The 22,976-nt window shown below is 47.7% G+C and overlaps 1 protein-coding gene across 8 annotated transcripts in view; it reads right to left on the bottom strand.

The window, feature by feature from the left end:
• The window catches only part of OTOF (otoferlin), a 1,702,209-nt gene that overhangs the window by 17,734 nt on the left and 1,661,499 nt on the right, over positions 1-22,976 (bottom strand). For 5 of the 8 annotated variants that reach the window (XM_069605602.1, XM_069605603.1, XM_069605609.1 and 2 more), the window contains one exon: positions 5,475-5,675. The exons of the other annotated variants lie outside the window; for them this stretch is intronic. In XM_069605602.1, coding sequence (XP_069461703.1) covers positions 5,495-5,675 — 181 coding nt within the window. In that variant the 3' untranslated portion in view covers positions 5,475-5,494. The remainder of the gene's footprint in view (positions 1-5,474; positions 5,676-22,976) is intronic. 8 annotated transcript variants of the gene reach the window in all.

The following is a 22,976-nucleotide window of genomic DNA, read 5'->3' on the forward strand; positions in this document are numbered from 1 at the left end:
CCTCCAAAACTATCAAGGACCACATTGACTCCTTGGCTCCTGCCCTTGCTGACTTCTGCAATCACTCCTTCGCCTCTGGAGTATTCCCATCCCCTCTCAAGCACTCCCTTGTGCACCCTCTTCTTAAGAAACCCTCTTCCGACCCTTCCTGCCCAGCTAACTATCGCCCAATCTCTATCACTCCCTTCCTGGGCAAGCTCCTGGAGAAACTGGCCATCTCCCAGCTTAATCTCCATGCTGAATGTGTTGGTAGTCTTCATGACCATCAGTCTGGCTTCAGAGCTGCCAGAAGCACGGAAACTGCTCTCCTGAACATCCGTGAGGACCTGCTCTCGAACCTTGACTCTAACATTCCATGTGTTCTCATTTTGCTTGATCTCTCTTCTGCCTTTGATACTGTCAACCATACCATCCTGCTCAACCGTCTCCGTGATAACCTCAGTATCACTGGTCAGGCTCTGGCGTGGCTGACCTCTTTCCTCTCAAATCGACCCTCCCAGGTCCAACTGGGGTCTTTCCTTTCTGACATCTTCTTCTCTACCTGTAGTGTCCCCCAGGGATCTAACCTCTCTCCCTGGCTGTTCAACCAGTATCTGGCACTTCTCGCCCACCACATCGCCGCTCTCTGCCCCTACTTTCAGTGCTATTCGGATGATACCCAGCTCATTTTCAGGCTACCCTCGGCCTCCTCTTCTCCTTCCCTCATCTCTGACTGTCTTTCTGCTATCCAGGAATGGTGTGCCACCAACGACCTCTGCCTTAATGCCATTAAGACTGAGATTCTACTCATCGGCACTCCCACTCCCTCCTTCCCTGCTGCTCTCTGGCCGGCCTCTCTGGGCCCTCTTCCTGCTCCTACCTGCAAGGCAAAAAACCTTGGAGTCATCTTCGACTCCACACTCTCCTTCTCTCCTCACATATCCGACGTATCTAAGAAGTCACACTACCAGCTACACCTCCTCAGAGGTATCCTTCCTTTCCTCTCCTTCCCCCAGAAGCTCACTGTCTCTAGAGCCCTGGTTCTCTCTAAGCTTGACTACTGTAACAGCCTCCATCTAAATCTGCCCGCCTCTACTCTCCGCCCTTTGCAACTCATACAGAACAGGACTGCAAGACTTGTCCTTGGCCTCAAGCCCAGGGACCGTATCTCTCCAGGACTGAAATCACTACACTGGCTCCCAGTGACTGCGAGGATCAAGTTCAAAACCCTCTGCATTGTCCACAAGGGCGTCTGGGACCTTGGGCCAAAATACCTTCAACCCTCTCTTCCTAAATATCTTCCTTCTCGAGCTCTTCGCTCATCCGCCTCCAACTCCCTCAGGGTCAGCCGCTTCTCCAAACAACGAGTTGGGGGCAGATCTCTTTCCACTGCAGGGGCCTCCCTCTGGAACAGCCTTCCGGCCTTCCTGCCTCCCTGAAACTTGAGGAGAACCACCTCCGGTTCCGGAAGCACCTCAAAACCTTCCTCTTTGCCTCCGCTTTCTCTCCCCCTCTCCCCTGCTAATACTACTGAAACTGCACTGAATCTGCAACTGGGCCATTCACCGTTCTCGGCCCAGCCACACTCCCCTGCACTGCCTCCACGGCAACCCCTGCACTACGGGACTGTGTCTGTATCCATACAGCCCCCCTTCCCAGCACTTGTCTGCACTTACCTCGCACTTGCCACCAGCTGCCCCTTGTTATTTATCCTGTATGCTGTATGCTAATAACCCTGAACTGCACTTTCCCCTCTCCCTTTCCCCCATGCACTTTTCCCTTCCCCTCTACCCTTGCACTTGCGCGATCTGAATGACACCTGGCCTAGTAAGATTGTTGTCTGTCTCCCCTTGTCCCCCCCCCGCCTCGTCGCGCCTTGAAACACTTGTGTATAGGCGCGTTACAAATGCCTTATCCTATCCTATCCTATCCTATCAAGGAGGCCATTCCAGGGTGAGGTACCTGCAGAGGAGAGAGATCTAACCCTCACTCTCTGCTTGGAGAAGCATCTGACCCTAAGAAAGTTAGAGGTAGTTGAGCAAAGGGCTCTAGAAGGAAGGTATTTAGGCAGAGAGAGTTCGATATAGTGAGGGTCCCGGTCCCAGAAAGCCTTGTGGATGGTGGAGAGGGTCTTGAACTTCATCCTTGCTGCAACCGGGAGCCAGTGGAGAGATTTCAGGGCAGGAGAGATGCAGTCCCTGGGCTTGAGGCCAAGGATAAGTCTCGCAGTGCTGTTTTCGATTAGCTGCAGGGGGCATAGAGTAGAGTTAGAAAGATTGAGAAAGAGTTTGTTGCAGTAGTCCAGCCTGGAGAGCATCAGGGCTCCGGAGACAGTGAGCTTCTGGGTGAATGTGAGAAAATGTAGAATACCTCTGAGGAGGTACAGCTGGAAGTGGGCCTTCTTGGCAAGGTCTGTGATGTGAGAAGAGAAGGAGAGAGTTGAGTCAAAGATGACACCAAGGTGTTTTGCCTCACAGGATGGCAAGGAAAGAGGGCTCAAGGAGGTCAGCCAGAGTGAGAGAGGGAAAGCGGGAGCAGGGTCCTAATGAGAAGGATCTCAGTCTTACTGGCATTTAGGCAGAGATTGTTGGAAGCGGACCAAGCCTGAATTGCGGATAGACATTCAGGAATGAGCGAGGAAGGAGAGGAGGCTGAGGGAAGCCTGAAAGAGAGCAGTGCCTCATCCGTATAGCACTGAAAGTTAGAAGAGAAGGTGGATATCAGATCGGCCAGAGAGGCCAGATAGACACTGAAACGCCAGGTTGAGAGGATAGAGCGCTGAGGGACACCACAAGTGGAGAGCGATGTGGTGGACAGAAAGGACCCAAGTTGGAACTGGGAGGGTTGATCCAGAAGGAAGGAGGTCAGCCACGCCTTGGCCTGATCTGTGATGCCCAGGTTCTCATGGAGTTGATTGATCAGGTTGGCATGATTGACCTATCAAAAGCAGATGAAAGGTCAAGGATGATGAGGACGGATGGAGAGCTGAAATCAAGATTAGAGAGCAGATCTTCACTGGTGTTCAGGAGAGCAGTTTCCATGCCTCTGGCTGCTTTGAAGGTAGACTGATGGTCATGGAGACTACGAACATATTTAGTGTGAAAAGTATGCTGGGAGATGGCCAGATTTTCCAGGAGTTTGCCCAGGAAAGGAGTGGTAGAAATTGGGTGATAGTTTGCCTGGCAGGAAGGATCGGCAGAAGGCTTTTTGTGAAGAGGGTGCACAAGGGAGTGCTTGAGGAGAGAGGGGAAAGATCCAGTCGCAAAAGAATAACAGAAATCGGCCAAGGCTGGTGCAAAGGTGGAAACGTGGTCCTCATTAGATCCGGAGGAGTAGGTAAGCATCTGTTTCGACGACACTTTCATAGATCGGACTTGTCTGGAAACATCGTCAGGTGTTGTCAGAGTGAAGGAGGAGAATGGAAGATGAGAGAGAGACCATTTATTGGACATTCTTTTTATTTTGGACTTTAATACTTTGCCGTTTGGGTTGCTTCTGAATCTATATGAGTCAGAATTATGGAGTGGTGTGAACTTCACTACTTTATTACCAATTGAAAACAAGTTCTTAAAGGGTACAGTACCCCTGCACATGAAGTAGGGCTGTAGGACATAGAACAGGTAGCAAAATTGGACCCACTGCTATAATGGGTAAATCTCTGGAGTTCACAATTGTTACCATTATACAGGGAGGTACTGAAGGATGTCCTATTCCAGGAAGGTGGACAAACAGGGAAATGGTGCCACTATGTAAAAACAGCACTTTGCCGCATCCGATGCAAGGATCTCCGGTATGGTCCTGAAACCATGAATAACACCTCCCAGGGTCTAGCGAACATAATGTACAAGCTGGCTGAGGAAGAGACTATAGAGACTAGGCTTATGAACTCACAAACCTTTAATTTATATTGGAACAGGGATGCCACAGGAGGTGCCAAATGGTATTTAGATGTCTTAAGACTGAAATAAGCAGGTACACTTTATATTAAATTCAAAATGAGGTTCTTCCCCTAGCCGAATTAAGGAATCACTGTTACCCTAACATTTCTAAGAAATTCCACTGCGAGAATGCAGCAATTCCAAACGTTTTTCATTTTTCTTGCTCTGTGAGTCTTATTGAAGCTTAACAAAATCTTATATGATCTCTATATTTTTTAAGCCTAGAATTAGGGTTTGCAGAGAGGCGTTGACATGCTGCTATCGAACAAAGAATCATAGTATATGCAGAGACCACATTTCTGTTTAGAGCTTGGCCAATAAGGCAGCAAGCTTTGTCCCCCAGCCATATGACATTTTAACCAAGGCTGCTATAGATGAAGAAACGATTGGCCAGGTCTTAAAAGATATTTTATGATGACTCATTATAAGCTCTTTTGACGTATTTTCTATCTTTCTAGTTATTTTAAAAAAAACTTCATTAATTGTATCTAATTTTTTTGTGGTTAGCCAAGCGATATTCCAAAAAGTGTCACTTAATGAAATCTCATTTATTAATTGAAGGGGTGTATGTATCTATAATTACATCTCTTTGATGGCGTTTTGTCAAATAAAGTATTTTGATTGATTGACTGATATATTTTTACAGACCATTGATTGGACCTCCCTTTAGCTTGTACTGTTATGCTATGATGTTTGGGTTGCTACTGAATCACATTCACACCCCTCTTGAGAATTTAGCCTTCCTTCGGCCCACGCTACCACAAAAGGCAAAGGAGGTGTGTCTGTTCACAGTGCCTGTTTTTACTTTTCTGATTGGGTTCACTCTTGGTTTGTAGAAGTGTGAGGGATGAGTAGTTGCTTTAGCTTCCACCCACTCTTGTACTCCTGTAGGGCAGAAGTCAATTCATCACACTCATTTACTTGGTGTGCAGAGTTTTGCATATGTGGGGCGGGAAAGGTTTGAACGCCATCAAGTCGGATCTGCATGTCATCTTTCTGTGCAAAGTCAATTGGGTGATAGTAGTTCTGTTACACATTTTGTAAACCGCTGGCGCACTCTGCAAGGAATTGTTTTGACCATTACATAATAGCAGATAAGTCATTATAGACTCATCTTTGATTACTAACTGAATCCCTATTGAGGTAGAAGGTAGATCCGGGGATCCATGCAAAACATGCATGTGTATTGAAACAAGTGAAACTCTAAAGTGCATTATTTTGAGGGTTATTGAACTTTCCCCTCTGCTCTTCAATGCATGTGTTACTAGCGTAAACAATGAAAGCTGAAGTCCTTAGCGTGGTTCCTCTGCTCACAGTGTCTACAAAAACACAGACAGATACATGCGCATGCACGCACTCACACACACACACACACACACACCCTTTACTCCATATCTTCCTTGCCTTAAGAAGAAAGTATGAACATAACCATGACCTGATTGTAGACTTGCGTGTAAGACTCATACAATATAAATTCAACACCCAATATCGCGGTATTGTGAGTGTTTCAACCATGGAGGGATAGAAAGGACATATGAGGAAAGAGAAGGACAGTACCATCAGTGGACCACTGACGCTCAGGCTCCCAGGATCTTCTTCACCAGGTAGCCTGGCATTGAGTAAAGGAAGAGGCCGACCATGAGCAGGAGGAGGATGAGAAGGAGGATTTTCAGGATCAGCCAGCGGTAAGTGTGCCAGATGAAGTAGCGGATGGACTTTAGAGGGTTCAGAAACCAAATGAAGCTGGTATCCGGCCGACTTGGAAAGCAGAGAAAAGGGGGATGATAGCAGGGGTGAGAAAGGGGAAAGGTGAAAAGAGAAGAACGACAGAAAAGGAGAAAGGAAACAAAATGTGAATGGAAATAAAAGTGATAGAATAATTTCAAAACAGAATCAAAGCCCTATGTGCTCCCTCTTAAAAGGGTCATTCACTTTTCAAAATCACAAAGTTAATTTGAAAATATCCCAATAGAATGAAGCCCGAACACCATATGTACTGCCTCGTTCCTAAGGTTTATGCCAATGTGCTATGGTTGGAAACCCCTGTGTCAGCCAAGATGTAAACTAATGTGGCACTTCAGAACACTTTCACATTGTACTTGCTTTTTAAAGCATGCATGTCCACACTACATGAGATAGCAGCAGTAGCCAGCTAGTTTTCCATTCACGCCCTGGGTTTTCTCAGTGTATACCGTCTCCTCATTGCAATTCTCTGCTCAGAGTGTTTTATGGTTCTATGTAATTTCATCAAGGAGAAATCATCTAATACGATTTTGTAGAATTTTCTTTTTCTTTTATTCAATTTGGCCAAAATGTATGCGGGGGAGACCCCGCCCGCAGTCTCCGTCCACATCGCCCACCTTAATCATTACCTTTATCCACCCCCCACACATATTTGTGGTCAAATTTGTTAAAATAATGTGATGAATTCGAATTCAACAAATTCTCCTGCGATGAAACCTCCCTATCCCTTTTTTACTGTCTCAATTGTATTGCAAGGATCTGTAGACAGTGTTAGTGTGTTCTGACGCCTACTTCAGTTAGTATTTATGTAATTGTCAATGCTCCAAAGTACTTTGGTACTAAGGTTGATCAGTTTATGGCTTATTTAACAGCACTTGTTAATGAGGTGTATTATTTTCCCCTCTTAAATACTTATTGATTTGTAACATGGCTCCCTGCTGAACATTAATTTCATTACATTTCAAGATTGTGGGTGATCCTCTGAACAGTTTGTAGTTATTGATCTATTTTGTTGCTTTATACATCACTGCATGCATAAGGAAGTGCTTCAGAGGGCTAGGGTAGAAAAAAGTTTAACTTACTTACCTGTAAGTGTTGTTCTCCAGCATGGGAATCGCATGGATTAAAAAACTCATGAATATTCCCTGTTGTCAGGGTGGGAATCCTCTGTAAAAGAAAAAACAGTTTCAATTTGACTTTAATACTGCATTTCTTCTCTAAGCCAATCACTGTCCTATGGGTCAGACTGCCCCCAACCAATGATAGTCCTCTCCCTGAACCCCACCTCTGGCAGCCATCTTCAGATTTGGTAAGCATGTAAAGTGGCAGTATGACCAAGAGCCACCTCAGAGAGACCGGAGGGAGGGTTCGCATGCAAATCCATGCCAGACCCACGCTGGAGAACAATAGTTACAGGTAAGTAACTTAAACCTTCTCCAGCATGGGGTCTGGCATGGATTCACAGGGTCATGAATAACGATTACACAGCAGTACATATACACAACTACGGGAGATGGCAAGGCTCAGCAGAAGCAATAACACTCACCTCTGGAACAGACTCACCTCAAACGAATAAGTTGAGTAGCACTGCTTGGCTGACTCGGGACTCCTCCCTTGAATCCCTGTCGACGCACTAGAATTTCATGAAGGTGTGCGTGGACCCCCTCATAGCAGCCCTACAGATGTCGAGAAGGAGCACACCAGAGAGAAATGCTGTCATTGCTGCAATGGCTCTGGTGGAATGGGCTATCAGCCGGCCACAAAGAGGTTTGTATCCAGCCATTGACAGGGCATGATGCAGCCGGAGAGCCACCTGGAGATGGAAGCCTTCGACAAGGCCTTTCTGTGATTCGCAGGACCAAAACTGACGAACAGCTGAGACATCTGCCAACATTTCTTGGTGCGTGCCACTTAAAACTTCAGGGCATGAGCCACGTTCAGTGAATGCAAGGCCCTCTCCACCGGAGATGACTGATTCAGGAAGAAGACGGGTAACACCAAATGCTTATTGAGATGGAACTCCGACTGCACCTTCGTCATAAAGGTGGGGTGCATATGCAGTACTACCGTTGAAGCATGAAGGACAGATACGGCTTTTTGAATGACAGTGCCTGGATCTGCCTGACCCATCTGGCTGAGGTGATCGCCACGAGTCACAGCGTCTTCCATGATAGGAGCTTGAGGGGAGCCTGATGCATCGGTTTGAAAGGCCCCACCATGCGTTTAGTCAAAACCACATTCAGTTCCCGAGCCGGAGAAGGATTCTTCACCAGTGGGAAAGTCCCTTGAGGAACTATTTGACAAGTCTGTGAGACCATAGAGAAGGCTTACTCGGAGCCCTGGCGTAGCACGATATGGCAGTCAAGTGCACATTGATAAGGCATGAACCAGACCAGCCTTGGCCAAAGAAATCACGTATGGTAGTAGCTGCAGGGCTGTGACACGCATAGGGATTATCTTCTGAGCCTGGCACCACATGGAGAAACGCTGTAGCAAGTCAACGTTGAAGAGGCCCTGGCCTTGGCGAGGATGTCCTTACACTACACTTACACTAGGGCTACAGGAGCCAAGCCCTGAGGTTCAGCGACACTGGTTTATGGTGCAGAATCGCTCCTCTCTCTCTGAAAATAAGGCCCGCCAGTCGTGGCATCTTAATGGATGTAGCCGTCGACAGATATAGCATGTCTGGATACCAGACCTGTCACTTCCACGCCGAAGCGATGAGTATCATCTTGCAGTGACACACTGCATGAGTGTGCTGATCACTCGTAGTAGCAGTGGCAATCGAGGAAAAGTATATAGGAACAGTCTGTGGGAACCTGCTGTTGAATTTCTGACACTTGGAATTCTCAGCCGTTACAAAGCCCCCATTCGTGGAAGAGATGATCCACCTGGACCTGGAGAAGTGCCCACTCGTAGCAAGAATGCAGTTCCCTGCTAAGCAAGTCTGCGGTTTATAGTGATAATGTCGAAACACATTTTGTCGAAAGTCAAAATGGCGAAAACATAAAGTCAAAAAAAAATTTGGAATGTCTTTTTTTCTTTGTTTTTTGTTCCAAATGGGGGGGTTGAGGGGGGCTGGGGGCCCACCCTAATGTTTTTTTTCTGTTTTAACCTTTTTTTTTACTTGCGGAACCCAAAAAAAACATGTAAATAAAAAAATAAAGCATTCGAAAACATTTTTTTCGACATTATGTTTTCGACATTTTTGTAACTCGATCAAATGTTTTTGACATTATAACTGGCTACCCAAGTCTGCAATGGTGTTCTTGATGCCCACTAGGTGGAAAGGGATGAGAAAGATGCCCTGATGAATGGCCCAGTGCCAAAGATCCTGGGCCTCTCTGGAGAGGACTGGAGAGTGCGTCCCGCCCGGCTTCCATATGTAGAACATGGTGGTTGTGTAGTCCATAACGATCCTCACCACCTTGCCCCTCATCGACGGCAGGAAGAGCTTGAGGTCCCAAAAAACGGCCCAGAGATCCAGGACGTTGATGTGAAGGGTCTTTTCTTCTGGCAGCCAGAGGCCTCTGGCGTGCAATTGTCTGCTATGAGCTCCCCACCCTTCCAGGGAAGCATCCGTGGTGACTGTCTCCTGGTAAGGAGAGACTTGGGATAAGGTGACAGCGAACAGCCACCACTGTATTGCTCGTCGGAACTCCTCGTTGGGGGTGATTTTGTCCATCCAGTATCCCGAGACTTGCAGCCATCTCACATCCAGAAATTCCTGAAGAGGCCTCATCCATAACCTGCAGAGGGGGACAAGGTTGATGCAGGAGGAAATCATGCCCAACAGCGACTTGACAGCTTGCACCATAGCCAACTGTACCAACGAAATGCGTTGCACCTTTCCCCGGATGGCTGCCATGCTCTCCTCCAAGGGAGTCGCTAGGGAAGCTACTGTGTTGAGCCGTGCCCCCAGAAACAGTGTTCTGCGATGGCTCCAAGCAGGACTTTGGATAATTTATGGCAAATCCTATATCTGACAGCAGATGGACAGTCCTTGTTGTGTGCTGGCTCGCCAGAGCATGGAAGTGGGATCGGATTAGCCAATCATCCAGGTACGGGTAAACGTGGATGCCTTTGGGATGAAGATGTGCCGCCACCGGAGCCAGGCCATTCATGAAGACCCTTGTGCCGATTTCAAGCCGACGGAAAGTGCCCCGAGCTAATAGTGCCATCCCTGAACCATGAACCATTGGATCTTGCAGTGCTTCCAATGGATGGGGATGCAGAAGCATGCATCTTCCAGGTCCAAGATGCCAGTAAGTCACCTATCTCCAGTTGGCCAAGCACGTGCTGCAACATGACCATCCTGAACTTCTGGGACTTGTTGAGGCACTGCAGGTCCAGGATTGGCCTCCACCTCCCCTGTCTTCTTTCAGACCAGAAAGTATCTGAAGTACACCCCAGAGCCCCGTAGGTGTTGAAAAATGGGTTCTATGGCCCCATTTTTTCACATAGCTTGGATCACCTGCAATAGCTGTGCCACGTGTTGCTCTTGACGTGTTACAGGTGGAATACGGCAACACCTGTGCTGGAACTCCAAGGTATACTCCTATCTGAGAGCATCCAGCGCCCATCGGTCCGTGGTGATGGTCTTCCATAGGATGACAACCTCGTCAGCCAGCCTCCCACTGGGGTGCATGAGTTGGAGCCCAAGTCCATCGCCTGTTCAGGTCTGTTTAGACACTGGGACCCTGCCCTGCGGGTGGCCTCTGCGCTGTCCTCTGCTGCTGTCTGTGTGGGAGCATCCTCTGTACACCTCCTGCATTTTGGAATGTGAAGGCTCCAGATAAGGTGTGATGTAGCCTTTGGGGGACCTTCTAGGTTTACCCCTTGCAAAGCGAAAGGACGACCAACTTTAGTTCATGGTACCCAGAAAACTTGGCGTCTCTGTGTCTGTCTTGATGAGTTGAAAAGACTCGTCGACAGCCTTGCCAAACAGGTTCTCCCTGTCGAATGGCATGTCCAACACATTTGACTGAACGTCCGGCCTGAAGTTGGTAGCTTTCAGCCATCCCTGCCGATGAAGAGACACTCCATTCCCCATCTGACAGCATCCGGTGTTAGCGACGTCCACTGCCACTGTAATGGCGTGGTCCGAGGCCACTTCCCCCTCTTGGCACAGCTCCAGAGCTTCCACCTTCTTGTAGTCAGGGAGGAAGTCAAGGATTTGGCCCAGCTTGTACTAGAGTTCCCAGTCGTAGCGGGACAAAATAGGCAGCACATTTTGCGGCTTTAATTGTGCTGGAAGCTGTATAAATGAGTCTCTTCACCATAGCGTCCAGTTTCTTTCCCTCCAGGTCGGGGAGCACCGAGGATGAGGACAATGGGTTCGCAGAGCAGTTCCTGGCTGTGGCTAAGACCACAAAGGCTGGCATTTTTTCTCAAGTCTGTCACACTTGGGCGGGGTGGTACTCAGGTTCTTCAGGACTGCTAGATATCCTTCAGTAAAGAAACGGACATGCTGGTCCTCCATCTGGACTCACACCTTTGATATAGGAACTCCTCCTTCTTCGTCTCCTCAGGCACCAGCTGAAAGAGCTTGGTGGTGCTGGCTTTGCCCTGGGCCAGCAGGGTCCTTTGACGTGAACTTGTGCGGCCTTGGAGGACTTGCAGTCAGAGCAGGACAGGTGTGGGAGGCATCGTCTGCTGAATTTCTGTTACAAGTGTGTGCAGCGTGGTCAGAATGTCCCACAAAATGTCTCTTGACTGAGGTGTCGCAGAAATGAGATCCAGAGGTTCCGGGCTGATATGCCTCATCTGAACTGGCAGCCGGTAAGGCTTGGCTTGGGGTGAAACACCTCCCTGGCCACCTTCATGGTCTGAGTAGCAGGCCTCTTGCAGGTCATCACCCTCTGCTGAGCTAGTGTATATGTGTCTCGGGACACTTGGCTCCGATCCCATCTATGTATCCCTTCTAGGGAATGTCAGGGTTCCACTCCTTCCCCTGGGTGTAACGGGGGAAGAGGCTTCTGTCCCCTTTCCGAGGGGCTTCATCATACCCGTGGCAGTAACCTTCTGCCATGCCAGCAATGTCACCCGTGCCGTAGCTTCTGCCATGACCGTGGGCACCACCTTTGCATTCTGCCCTCCCTTCAACAAAGTAGTGGTCGTCGAAGATGCCGTCGAGACCGTCGGAGCGGTAACAAAAGTCGTCATTGAGGTGGCCATTGATGACGCAGTTCTTGTTGTCCTGGCTGCATGCAAAGTCAATGGAGCTGGAGAAGGGCCCACCTTGGACCTTTCCTTCATTGCCTTCTCTGTCGACGATATGCATAGATTCGAAGGGGTCAAGGATTTCCTCTTTGAGTGCGTGACTCTTGCTGGTAGGCTCACCGTGGATCTGGTCAGTGATGGTGATCTTGCCCTTCCTGTTTCAGGAACAGCAACAGCGGTGAATCCAGTGTGATCCGTCGTCTGAGGCCTTGCCTTCTTTTGGACCCCCGCAGGTGGGGTGTCCTCAAAGGACCACAACCTCTTAGCTGAGGGAGTACGATCGTGGGACCGTCCGGCCCTTTTGGAAGCCTGATCATGCCCAGTTGCTGAGTCAGGTGCCTTACCCGACTTCAACCATGCCGCCAACCTGCTGTAATAACCTTTCTTGGTCTTCTTCGAAAACCCACGGCAATCCTTACATCCCTCCATATCATGGTCCGGATGCAGGCAGTGAAGACATTTGCAGTGTCCATCCTCCACGAAAAATGTTAGAGTCCACATTTCGCACAGAGTTTCAAGAGGCATCTCCTCTCCTCGGTCTTGGTGAAAGGCGCGAAGTAGGCCCAAGCCTGGGCCTTTCTGATGAAGATCCTTGGTGAAGCTTGATCTTCACCGACAACGGGTCCCTGCTGCCGGTAGTCCACCTCCGGTCGAGCAATGAATTTAAAATCGGTCAAAAAACTCAAAATTTTATCTCAAAAATTTGAAATTTAAAGAAAAAAAGCTTGCAGAGCACTAAGAGTACTCACAACACTGAAGCGTGTAGTAAAAATCTGAAGATGGCCCCCAGTGGTGGAGTTTAGGGAGAGGACTGTCATTGGTTGGGGCAGTATGACCCAAAGGACAGTGATTGGTTTAGAGAAGTGAACGTTTTTTTCTTTTACCAAAGATTCCCAGCCTGAGGACGCGGAATATTCACGAGCATGTGAATCCATGCCAGACCCCATGCTGGAGAATGTAGAGATCAGTAAATATCTGCCCATCCTGGAAGAGAGACTGAATGGTATGGTAAGCCGATGCAGGGTGTAGGTATCATTCACCTTGCAGTCAAATTCTTAATAGTTTGTCATTACAGAGGTATGTGCTAGAGGTTGATGTAAGGGTTTAAAATGTAGAGACCTAGAATCATTTGTAAATTGTCAGTGCTTGTTGAAGGCCCTGGTGTTGTAGACTTTCCTGTAGGGAGTTTGGGCGTGTCAACATATTGTTGGCGGAGCTCTCTGGATAAGCGTTTGCATTCACGTTATTGTCCGGTCGTACAGAATAGCTTCTTCGTAAGAGGATTCTTTAAAATGCTTTCCTTCACTGAAGGTGGTTTGGGGAGCCAATTCTATAGCTGTGAGTCGGGTAATACAGCATTAAACCACCTCTGCATAATTGAGTTTCAGACACAAAGCAGTCCTATTGTGGCCGACCTTAGGTTCCTGAAGGGTTCACAGGATTTAATTTGCTTGCAGAGGTAGCTGGAACTGACATGCCACATGAATCAGTGAACTGTCTGCAGGGTTTAAAAGAACATCCTTTGTTCAATGGGGAGCCAGTAGAGGGCTTTCAGGCTTGTTGTGATGTGGTCCGTTCTTTTGAGGCCCAAGGCCACCCGTAATGCTACTAGTTGATGGTGATTTTAGTGTGCTTTTTATGGTGCAAAAATGCAGTGCTCCAGTTTCATTGGAGTCAAGACTTGTGTTACTTTGCAGGAAAGGAAAGAAAATTCGGGATATTAACATGAACCTGATTAGTGGAGGTCTGCATCAAACAGTACCCGTAAGGTTGTGGCTCGGCATATATTGGTGGCATGATAGTTTGTTGGTGGCCCCAGAGATGAAAATTATAATTTACACGCTACTCCTGTTCAGGCATGGTCACCTCTCACTCCCCCAATTTTTACAGTTCTTGCAGTTGTCCTGTGATCTTATGGTGTGTCTATATGGATCATAATCTTAATGTCACCCCCATGAAGGTGGAATGGGGTAGTTGAAAGATTCTACTAGAGTTGAAAGATAAATTCGAGTTGATGCTAGGAAGCCATCTTGTGGAGATTTGCATCAGAATTCCGAATGCAAAGGGCTCAGTCTTGAGTCTTAAAGTTTAAGGTTCTTGACCAACACATGGGGTTGAAGCGGGAATGGGAACCACAGAGAAGTGAGCTGAAGGTACAGCCTCTGCCTCTTGAGCCTGGCAATATAGTCCACAGCTATACATGATCCCCGAAAAGTACAGGGTGAAGTCATCACGTTGTTTTTGGGCACAGAAAAACATATACCTGGTACCATTGCCCAATTGCGGTGATATCAGTGCACTTGGCCTATACCTTTAGTACAATCTGCCCAAAGATTGATCAGATTAATGTTGTGATGGGAAAGGTAACCCCTTTATCCAACCTCCCGTCCACAGTCTGGAGCCCTCTTAGACATAGGCCGGGTTGTTGGGGCAAGAACAACATTAATAACATGGGTTGGGTAGTGGCATTTGTTCCCGCCTTCGCTAACAGTGCCCTTGTTGCATAACTATGGGCTTCAAATGTGCTAAGGGAAGCTCTTTGTTTGCTTTTGAACTAGCCGATTCTTCTCGGAAAAAGCAAAACTTCCTTTACTTTCAGATGCCAACATGGTTCAGATCCCGTTCACGTCTGATCACAGCGAGGTCAGCAGAATTGAACTATCGTGTATGGTGGACACAGGAAGCCATTATCACAAACAGATGTTCAATGCTACATCCTGCTGCTATAACATCTCTCCAGTAGCATATGGCCGCCATATTTCACTGGCCTGATACCACAGCATGAGAATACAGAATGGTGTGTTCCTCTCGTGGTCTTTGGTGATATAAAGAGTTAAGGAGGGTGATGATGAATAGAAGTGCCAGCCATATTGTTCTTTGGCCCTGGTTACCTACAGTTCCCACATGACTCTCTTATGTCTACCCTGTGCTGCTGGCTCGTGGGGACTGCACATGGGGTGGAAAGGAGACACCATGGAGGCCATACACAACATTAAATGTAATCCAGGCACCTAAACAACTAAACAACAGATTTAATTTCACCTAAATGTTCTGAATTACCTTGATCTTCACTCGCGCCCTCTAGCTCATTTCACTCCTGTTTCTTACCAAACTACATACACCTTGAACGGGGGGGGGGGGGTGATACTGATATCTGTGAGAACAAAAACTTGAATTAGAAGATCAAATCAGAGATACACGCTCTCCTGAGCGAAGACTGTGAAAATACTGCTTCAGTGGTGGATCAAAGTATTTGCTGTACTCCTGAGAAAACCATCTGAGATTAAAGAATCCAAGCCAGGATATGTACAGGCAGGAGCCAGGACCCAAGTCTGTCCATGTACTTCTTGGCAGTTTTTTTTAGCTTTATTGCTTATGGGTCGCCAGTCCCTTCCCTGTGATTAATATTTCTAAAAAGTGTGGGCACTTGAAGAAGATAGAATTGAAAGTATGTTTAAGAAGGAGCCTTGACATGTAACTCTGTTAATGGATAATTAGTAAAACATACCCTATTCTAGCAGTAAAATGTGCGCTTGGGATACCTGAGTGCCAGGACCATTGATGAACACAGTAGCTGCACGGCATGCGTTTGCGTGAATAACTGAAGTCGGTAGATGTGGCAGGCTTCTTCATGCACATGTTAGGTTATGATATGATATGATATGATATGGCATTTGTAACGCGCCTATACACAATTGTTTCAAGGCACGACGAGGCAGGGAGGGGGGAACAAGGGGAGACAGACAAACGATCCTACCAGGCCAGGTGTCATTCAGATCGCGCAAGTGCATGGGTAGAGGGGACGGGAAAAAGTGCAAGGGGGAAAGGGAGAGGGGAAAGTGCAGTACAAAGTGATTAGTAAAATACAAGATTAATAGTAAGGGCCAGCTGGCGGCAAGTGCAGTATAAGTGCAGACAAGTGCTGGGAAGGGGGGCTGTAGGGATACAGAGACAGTCCCGCAGTGCAGGGGTTGCCAGGGAGGCAGTGCAGGGGAGAGTGGCTGGGCCAAGGACCGAGATTGGTGAGTGGCCCAGTTGCTGATTCAGTGCAGGTTCAGTGATTTAGCAGGGGAGAGGGTGAGCGAAAGCAGAAGCAAAGAGGAAGGTTTTGAGGTGCTTCCGGAACCGGAGATGGTTCTCCTCAAGTTTCAGGGAGGCAGGAAAGCTGTTCCAGAGGGAGGCCCCTGCTGCGGAGGGAGATCTCCCCCCAACTCGTTGCTTGGAGAAGCGGCTGACCCTGAGGGAGTTGGAGGCGGATGAGCGAAGAGCTTGAGAAGGAAGATATTTAGGAAGAGAGAGTTGAAGGTATTTTGGCCCAAGGCCCCAGAAGGCCTTGTGGACAATGCAGAGGGTTTTGAACTTTATCCTCGCAGCCACAGGGAGCCAGTGTAGCGATTTCAGTCCTGGAGAGATACGGTCCCTGGGCTTGAGGCCAAGGACAAGTCTCGCAGGCCTGTTCTGGATGATTTGCAGCGGGCGGAGAGTAGAGGCAGGCAGATTTAGATAGAGGCTGTTACAGTAGTCCAGCTTTGAGAGAACCAGGGCTCTGGAGACAGTGAGCTTCTGGGGGAAGGAGAGGAAAGGAAGGATACCTCTGAGGAGGTGCAGCTGGTAGTGTGACTTCTTAGAAACGTCAGAAATGTGAGGAGAGAAGGAGAGTGTGGAGTCGAAGATGACCCTGAGGTTTTTTGCCTTGCAGGTAGGAGCAGGAAGAGGGCCAAGTGAGGCCGGCCAGAGAGCTGCAGGGAAGGAGGGAGTGGGTGTGCCGATGAGTAGATGGTAAGTTAGACGGGAAATTTAGAAAATATTATGTGGTATGCCAAATAGATTATGTGGCACAAAGGGAGAAGCTTGCAACACTGATGTCATGGCCCATTGACTTGGCCATCACCACTTGGGCAGAAAAACCTGCTAAACAAAAGATGTTACCCTCAACATGAGAAGCACTACAGTCATAATTCCTATATTCAACATACGCTCCTTGACATTGCCACAAACGTTATGTTATATAAATGCCACCAGGCACCAGGGATGAAATTCTGGGGTCCCAGTGGGGATCTATCTTTTTTAAACAACAACATAAGAGTACCCAACTGAAGCTATCCTTGTGCCTATCCCTTCACTATAATTTGCCCTGATGTGACCCCCCTCTGGGGACCTGCTCAGCCTGCCTGTCCCACTCGAAAAAGAGCCCAACTGAAAACCTGTAAAATGGACAGTCCAAACGGGGCCCCCTACAGCCCTTTGCATTGACACTAGGATACTTATAGGGCTTTATAGCCCTTGGGGGACCTCTCTGCCTGGACTGGGAGTGCAGGGAGTCCACGAGTCCCATCAACCTGAAAGTCCAAGAGCAGGCGGAATCCTGTTTCACCCGAGACGCCTTGTCATTTTTTGATGCCCTTCGAGCCTACACAGTTCCCAGGGTTGTTGCTTTTGGCACTTCACACAAACTTCAAACCACTCGCTGTATTTTGAGCCATCCAGACGCTGTCTTTACCCATTGCCACAAGCCATCTCGAGCAACCAACATCATGCTCAACCTTCGGGGGAGCAACTGACTGGAGAGCCAACATGAATTGCTGGAAGACATCAAACTCTTCATTGCAAATGAGGACTCCATCGGGTAGAAGTCCTCTTCTCGCCGCCAACTTGAGCACTGCTTGGAACACTGAAAGACATCTTCTCACTATCTCGAAGGACGACTCGACACTTGGGGAGCCTGCACCATAGACCTAATTCAATGCTGACGGCCAGTGGAAATCCATTGAGGAAGACCGTCTCCACATCAACATGACCGCAACTAAAGCACCAAGAAGTCAGTTTCAATGTTGTTCAGCCTTCCAAGACAAGAATAAGGTACTGTTAAGAGACCCTGTCTCCCTGGTCCACTTTTTAGGACCCTCGTGACTCTAGTCCATTTTATTCTTCAAAGACATATCCCTTTTGAAAAGTGACATTGTAGCAATTTCTTGCCTGAAGACCATAACATACATGTTTTCATTTTTCTGTTTCCCTTTACAGGCATGGTTTTCTGCTAGTGATTTTAGTGAGTTGATTGCATTTTTATCATTTTAATTACAGAATACATATATTTCTAAAGAAACTTGATTGGGCATTCTTTTATTTTATAGTCTTTGCCCTATTGTCATTTTGGACGCTACTATTATCACCTCACACCCCACCTCAGCCCACTTTACAGCAAAAGGCAAACGCTATGTACTTGCTGGCGTGTGTCTGTTTTACATATATGATTATATATCGTCTATTGGGTGCGTGGGACTGAGTAGGTGCTGCTCCTTCCTGTAGACCTGCATAGCAGTAGACATTACATCTCAGCCTACTTGCCTTCTCTTCTTCACCCTCCTGTGTGGGGCTCTTGTCCTTTACAATAAACCTATCTGCCTTCTACCACTTCTCTTACCTCTACTCTTCATGGACGATGATGGAATTTGCGGCCACCATGCCATCTTGCAGCTTCGTGCACCAAAAAAGGGATGCAGAGCTACCAACCATGGGGAAGGTTAAGGCTCATTCGACATGTAAGATCGACGCTCATATTTGATGGTGAGAGTGTTGTGCTTGAGCTTTCGGCTTCTTCGCTTCAACCAAGATTTCCAGATTGCCTCGAGGGCAGCCGCACGTGTGACCTCCCGTGGAAAAGCCTTTGCAACCTCTAAACCCATTCAAGTCTGCGGCTATGTCGTGCGCCCTAGAAGCCTTTGTGTGTGCCGTTTCACTCGTGCCCCAAAGTCACAGGGCTGCAGAAACATCTGTGCAAGACAGGGTGACTTACACCAAGAGTTGTTGCACATGCAAGTACCAAAACTTGTAACATTTCTCTTGGGCAAGGAAATAAAAACAGGAAAGAATGCGAACTAAATCAAGCACTCAGTCACACGCTGAAGATAAAAAATAAAAGAAAGGAATGCACAAGAAGAAGTGGTCCTATAAGTCTTTCTCTGGAGTTGACACTTCTGTCATAGTTTGTTGTATTATTAATTAATTTTAGTTTTCAGTTTCACAATTTGACAATTTGTGTCATTCCATTGCTGCCAGATGCCATGGAGGCTTCGATTTAAATTCCAGCAGCTTTCCTGTCCAGCACGGGACATCCAATCATTCCCTTGAAACACTGGAAAAATACTCACAGCACTTACATGATTGCAAAAGGCAGCAAAAGGTTTGACACATAGTGGAAGCAGGCCACTCCCTGGCATGCTTCACATTGACAGCCTGAGAATTTACTAGACCCTCCCTCCCATGCTGAGAGGGGACAGCGATGGTGATGCCCATAGCATGTTCTAAGCCACCGAAATCATGACGCGGGAATAGGTCAGTTTAAAAAATAGGGCCTCATTTCACTCAGGCGGTAGCCGTGCCGGTAAATGAGACTACTGCAGCAGCGGTTCCGTAACCACACAGACCAAAGAGAAAGAAAGCAGGAATACGCGCTGAACGTGTGCAGGACCGATGTTGTGATGTTACCTTTCACTTCATTCCACCCGGAGTGAGGAATGTTTTGTTTCCCCACGTTCCACCAGGAACGCAACCCGCATTCTCCCAACCGCCCTCCTCACCTCCGGGGGCCGTATAATAAAGCTCCCTTCCCAAACTCAGTCAGCCTCAGTATCTTTTATTACAACCGACAGCGACCTTGGACCCCGAGAAGAACCAGTAGCACTCCCCGGTCAAGAGACGGTTAACAGGAGTTGCGGGAAAGCTAGGTGGGGTCCAGGGAGCCCAAGATCCAAGTATTCCTCAGAAGTGATCTCCCTCGTCACAGTACGTCACAGTAGAGATACTCAGAGAACCAAGAGTCAAGTATTCTTCGGGAGTGTTCTCCCTCGTCACAGTGGTGATATGGAAAGCCATACATTTCAAGAGTGCCTCAAGGGTGAACTCCCCCATTGCATTGGGAAACCCAACACATGTGAAAGATATCAAAAGGAACTGTCAGGGAGTAACATCCCCAATAAAGAAGATATAAAAAGTCCTTAACAAAGTCTCATCAATAAGAAGAGTTTCTAAAACCTTAACTCTGTTGTTTGTAAACCCTTGGGAAGAAGTAAAGAGAATTCTAAACTAAAGATTTGTTCAAAGAAGCATCAACAAACGGTCTTCAAAACACTTCCAGACCAAGAGAAGGGAGCCATTCTCTTGGTCTAAGTGCATTGGTAAATCAGACCCTGTTGCAAGAGACTGCTGTTAACTCAGTTTAAGAATGGATTGTTTCACCAGGGGAAGGGAGCCATTTTCCTGGTGGCTCTGATAAGAAGTTAACTGAATCCTTTTTGGTCTATTTCTTAGTTGTAGGGATAGAGTAGTTGGTTTGGACAGAGGATGGTATTTTGGTTTTTGGCTGACATCCAGATTGGTACCTGAGTTATTCTGTCTTGAGGTAGGGAAAACCCCTCTAAAAATAGTGTCATGAACCGTTTGCTTGCGTCCATTCTGGACTTCGTGGTCCCTGACCCATAGAGGACTGAATGCAGTGATCCTCCCAACATGGCCGCTTGATGCAGAACTCAGCTTGCCAGTCTTTGCGCGCCACGCTCAACGTTCTACTAAACAGACACACCCCGCGGCTCTGCGCGTCTCAATGCTACCGCTCGCTGTAGTTGGATGTGTGTTGCCGGAGTTCGCTCGGGGCTTTCTTCTGAATCCTTTTTCCTGGTTCCTTGAATCCTCCTCCTTTCCTTTCCTTCCCTCAAACTTACCTCTGAGCTTCTTCCGGGATCTTCGCCTGCGCTCGGGTCACGGCGTTCCGTGCCTCCGAGCTCAGACATTGTTCCTTCCTGGTTCCCGTCCAGGACATTTGAACGTATCCTGGAGTTGGATTACTATCCTCACGCTGGAAACCGAAGACCAGCTCACGGGTTTATACAAATCCCGGACCGTGCAAAAGAAATCACCAAAGAAGGTCGCAAGCAATCAGGAAAAACAGGTGAGAAGGGGAGAGACTTGTAACAAATAGGGAGAGGCAGGTTATTTTCTTTATTTAAATACAAGTCTATAGCCAAAATGATAACACTGTGTCAGCTGCCTTACTCCATCATGTCAAAGTGTGCTAAGGCCATTTACAAATCTGAAAGCTGCAAATTTGTGCTGAAACAAAATACAGATGCAAGGTACTGTAAGGCTGCAGAAGGGGGAAATGACACACAGGTGGCATGGTTGTTGGCATAAACATTTAGTATACCAGAAATAAAGAGATAATCTATCCCTCCCTAACTGTAAGAGGGTTTCCCTACCTCAACTAAAAATACAAAGGATTCGGTCAGGATGTCAGTGTAAATTAAGGGTCCACATTCCTGTGCCACAACTCTACTTCTGTCCCTTACACTTATAACTACACTGAAGAGGTAATGGCGCCCTTCTTCTGAACAACGGATCACAGTTCAAACTGTTAGTTGGGATTTTTACCAGAGGTAATAACTCCCTTCCCCAGGTCTCAATCAAACAAAGCAAAGTTCCAGGTTGTAATGGTAAAAGTTCTGAGTTCAAACTGAAAAGGTAAAGTTCCAGTTCAAACATCAACATTCCTTATTGCCCATAGTTGTTTTTTCACAATTGGGGTTCCTGGAGAATGCCTCCTTTCTACAGGTATCTGGCACTTAGTTGGTTTCCCTATACAAACCAAAGGGGCATGACTCTCTTCCCCTGGCCTCTCTTCTCACTTGGTTACACGATTTCCCAATGCCAGTAGAATGACTCTCTTTCCCTGGCCTTTTCTCAGGTTAACTTCACTGTTCACAACACCAGGGGGAACGTCTCCCTTCCCCTGGCCTTTTTTCAGGTTAATTTCACAGTTCACAACAACAGGGGCAATGTTTCCCTTCCCCTGGCCTCTTTGTATGATTTGTACACTTTTCCCCATTATAGATTTGGCTTCCAGTCTTGTGGGTGTGGGTCCCAGACCTGTAGGATTATCTGCTGGTAGTGTGGCAGACTTGGTTCACTAACCTGAAAGGCACTGCGACAATGGATATAACTGATTAACTTTCCTTTTTGTGGGTGCAGGTCCCAGACCCGTACTGCTTCACATATTACTTTTCCACAGTCTTTTGCCCGGGCTATTTTCTCAGCCCTTCTTCCCAGGGTATCTCCACCCTTCTTATATGGACCCTTACCCTCTCTTCTGTCCCCCCCGGCTAGCCCGTGTTGGCCCCTACCTTCAGGGAGCGTAGCCATGGGCTCCGGTCAATCCTGGGACTAGTCTTTGGTGGCGTGCTTTAGGCCTACTTTGTTCCAGCTATGGCGACTCTTCAGCTGTTGGTTCACTCTGAGCCTCTTTACCGATTTGAACCGCTCAGTCCCTCTTCCTCCATCAGGTAAGTTAGCTGCTTTCCAGTGGGGAGAAGGGTCTTTCTGCTTTTGTCCCTCAAGAGATGCTTCACCTTCTCGCGTCCCGGCCCACCTTGCTTCTCTCTGCCGCTCCGCCGATTTGCTTGTGGCTGCTCCATGGAGGCTGAACTCCTCTTGTTCTCCAGCTTCTATTTTGAATGTGACTTGACCAATAGGAATTCGGTAACCACTTGCATGTTCACTAGGGGTTCCAAGAGTGCTCTTCATGCTTCTGGTTTGCCTTCTCATCTCAGTACCTGTCCTATAGTCCTCCATTTAGTAGACTAGACTGCTCCTTATCCCAGTATTTATAGTATATTTCACCCTTGTGTTGACTAGAGTCTTCCTTGTCCCGGTACTTTTGATTTTGGGTCCATGACACATGTACATGGGGTTAAAAGGCAAGGGTGGGGTAGGTGAGGGGGATTGGAGTGGAGGATACCATGTTCTCCCTGGATAGTCGTCCCAGCTCCCACAGGGGGTTCCGTCCCCATGAGATCCTCCAGCTGAGTACCACCCCCAGGGGGACTATTGGGTATCAGCCTCACTTCCCTGGCCGCATGGGGAGGGAATCCCCCTTTGGGGAGAAGTGAGGATGTCCTGGGATTCATCACAGTACGCATGAGTGGGTACCCATAGTTAGTGTGGAGCGCCGGTACCGAAGATAGGCAGAAGTACATGTGCTTTGTATGTGATAACCATGATCACTTAGCATTGAGATCCTGCTATTATGCTTAAACTCTGACT

The sequence above is a fragment of the Ambystoma mexicanum genome, chromosome 4p (assembly GCF_040938575.1).
Source record: "Ambystoma mexicanum isolate Mex_15411 chromosome 4p, UKY_AmexF1_1, whole genome shotgun sequence".
NCBI classification, from domain to species: Eukaryota; Metazoa; Chordata; class Amphibia; order Caudata; family Ambystomatidae; genus Ambystoma; species Ambystoma mexicanum.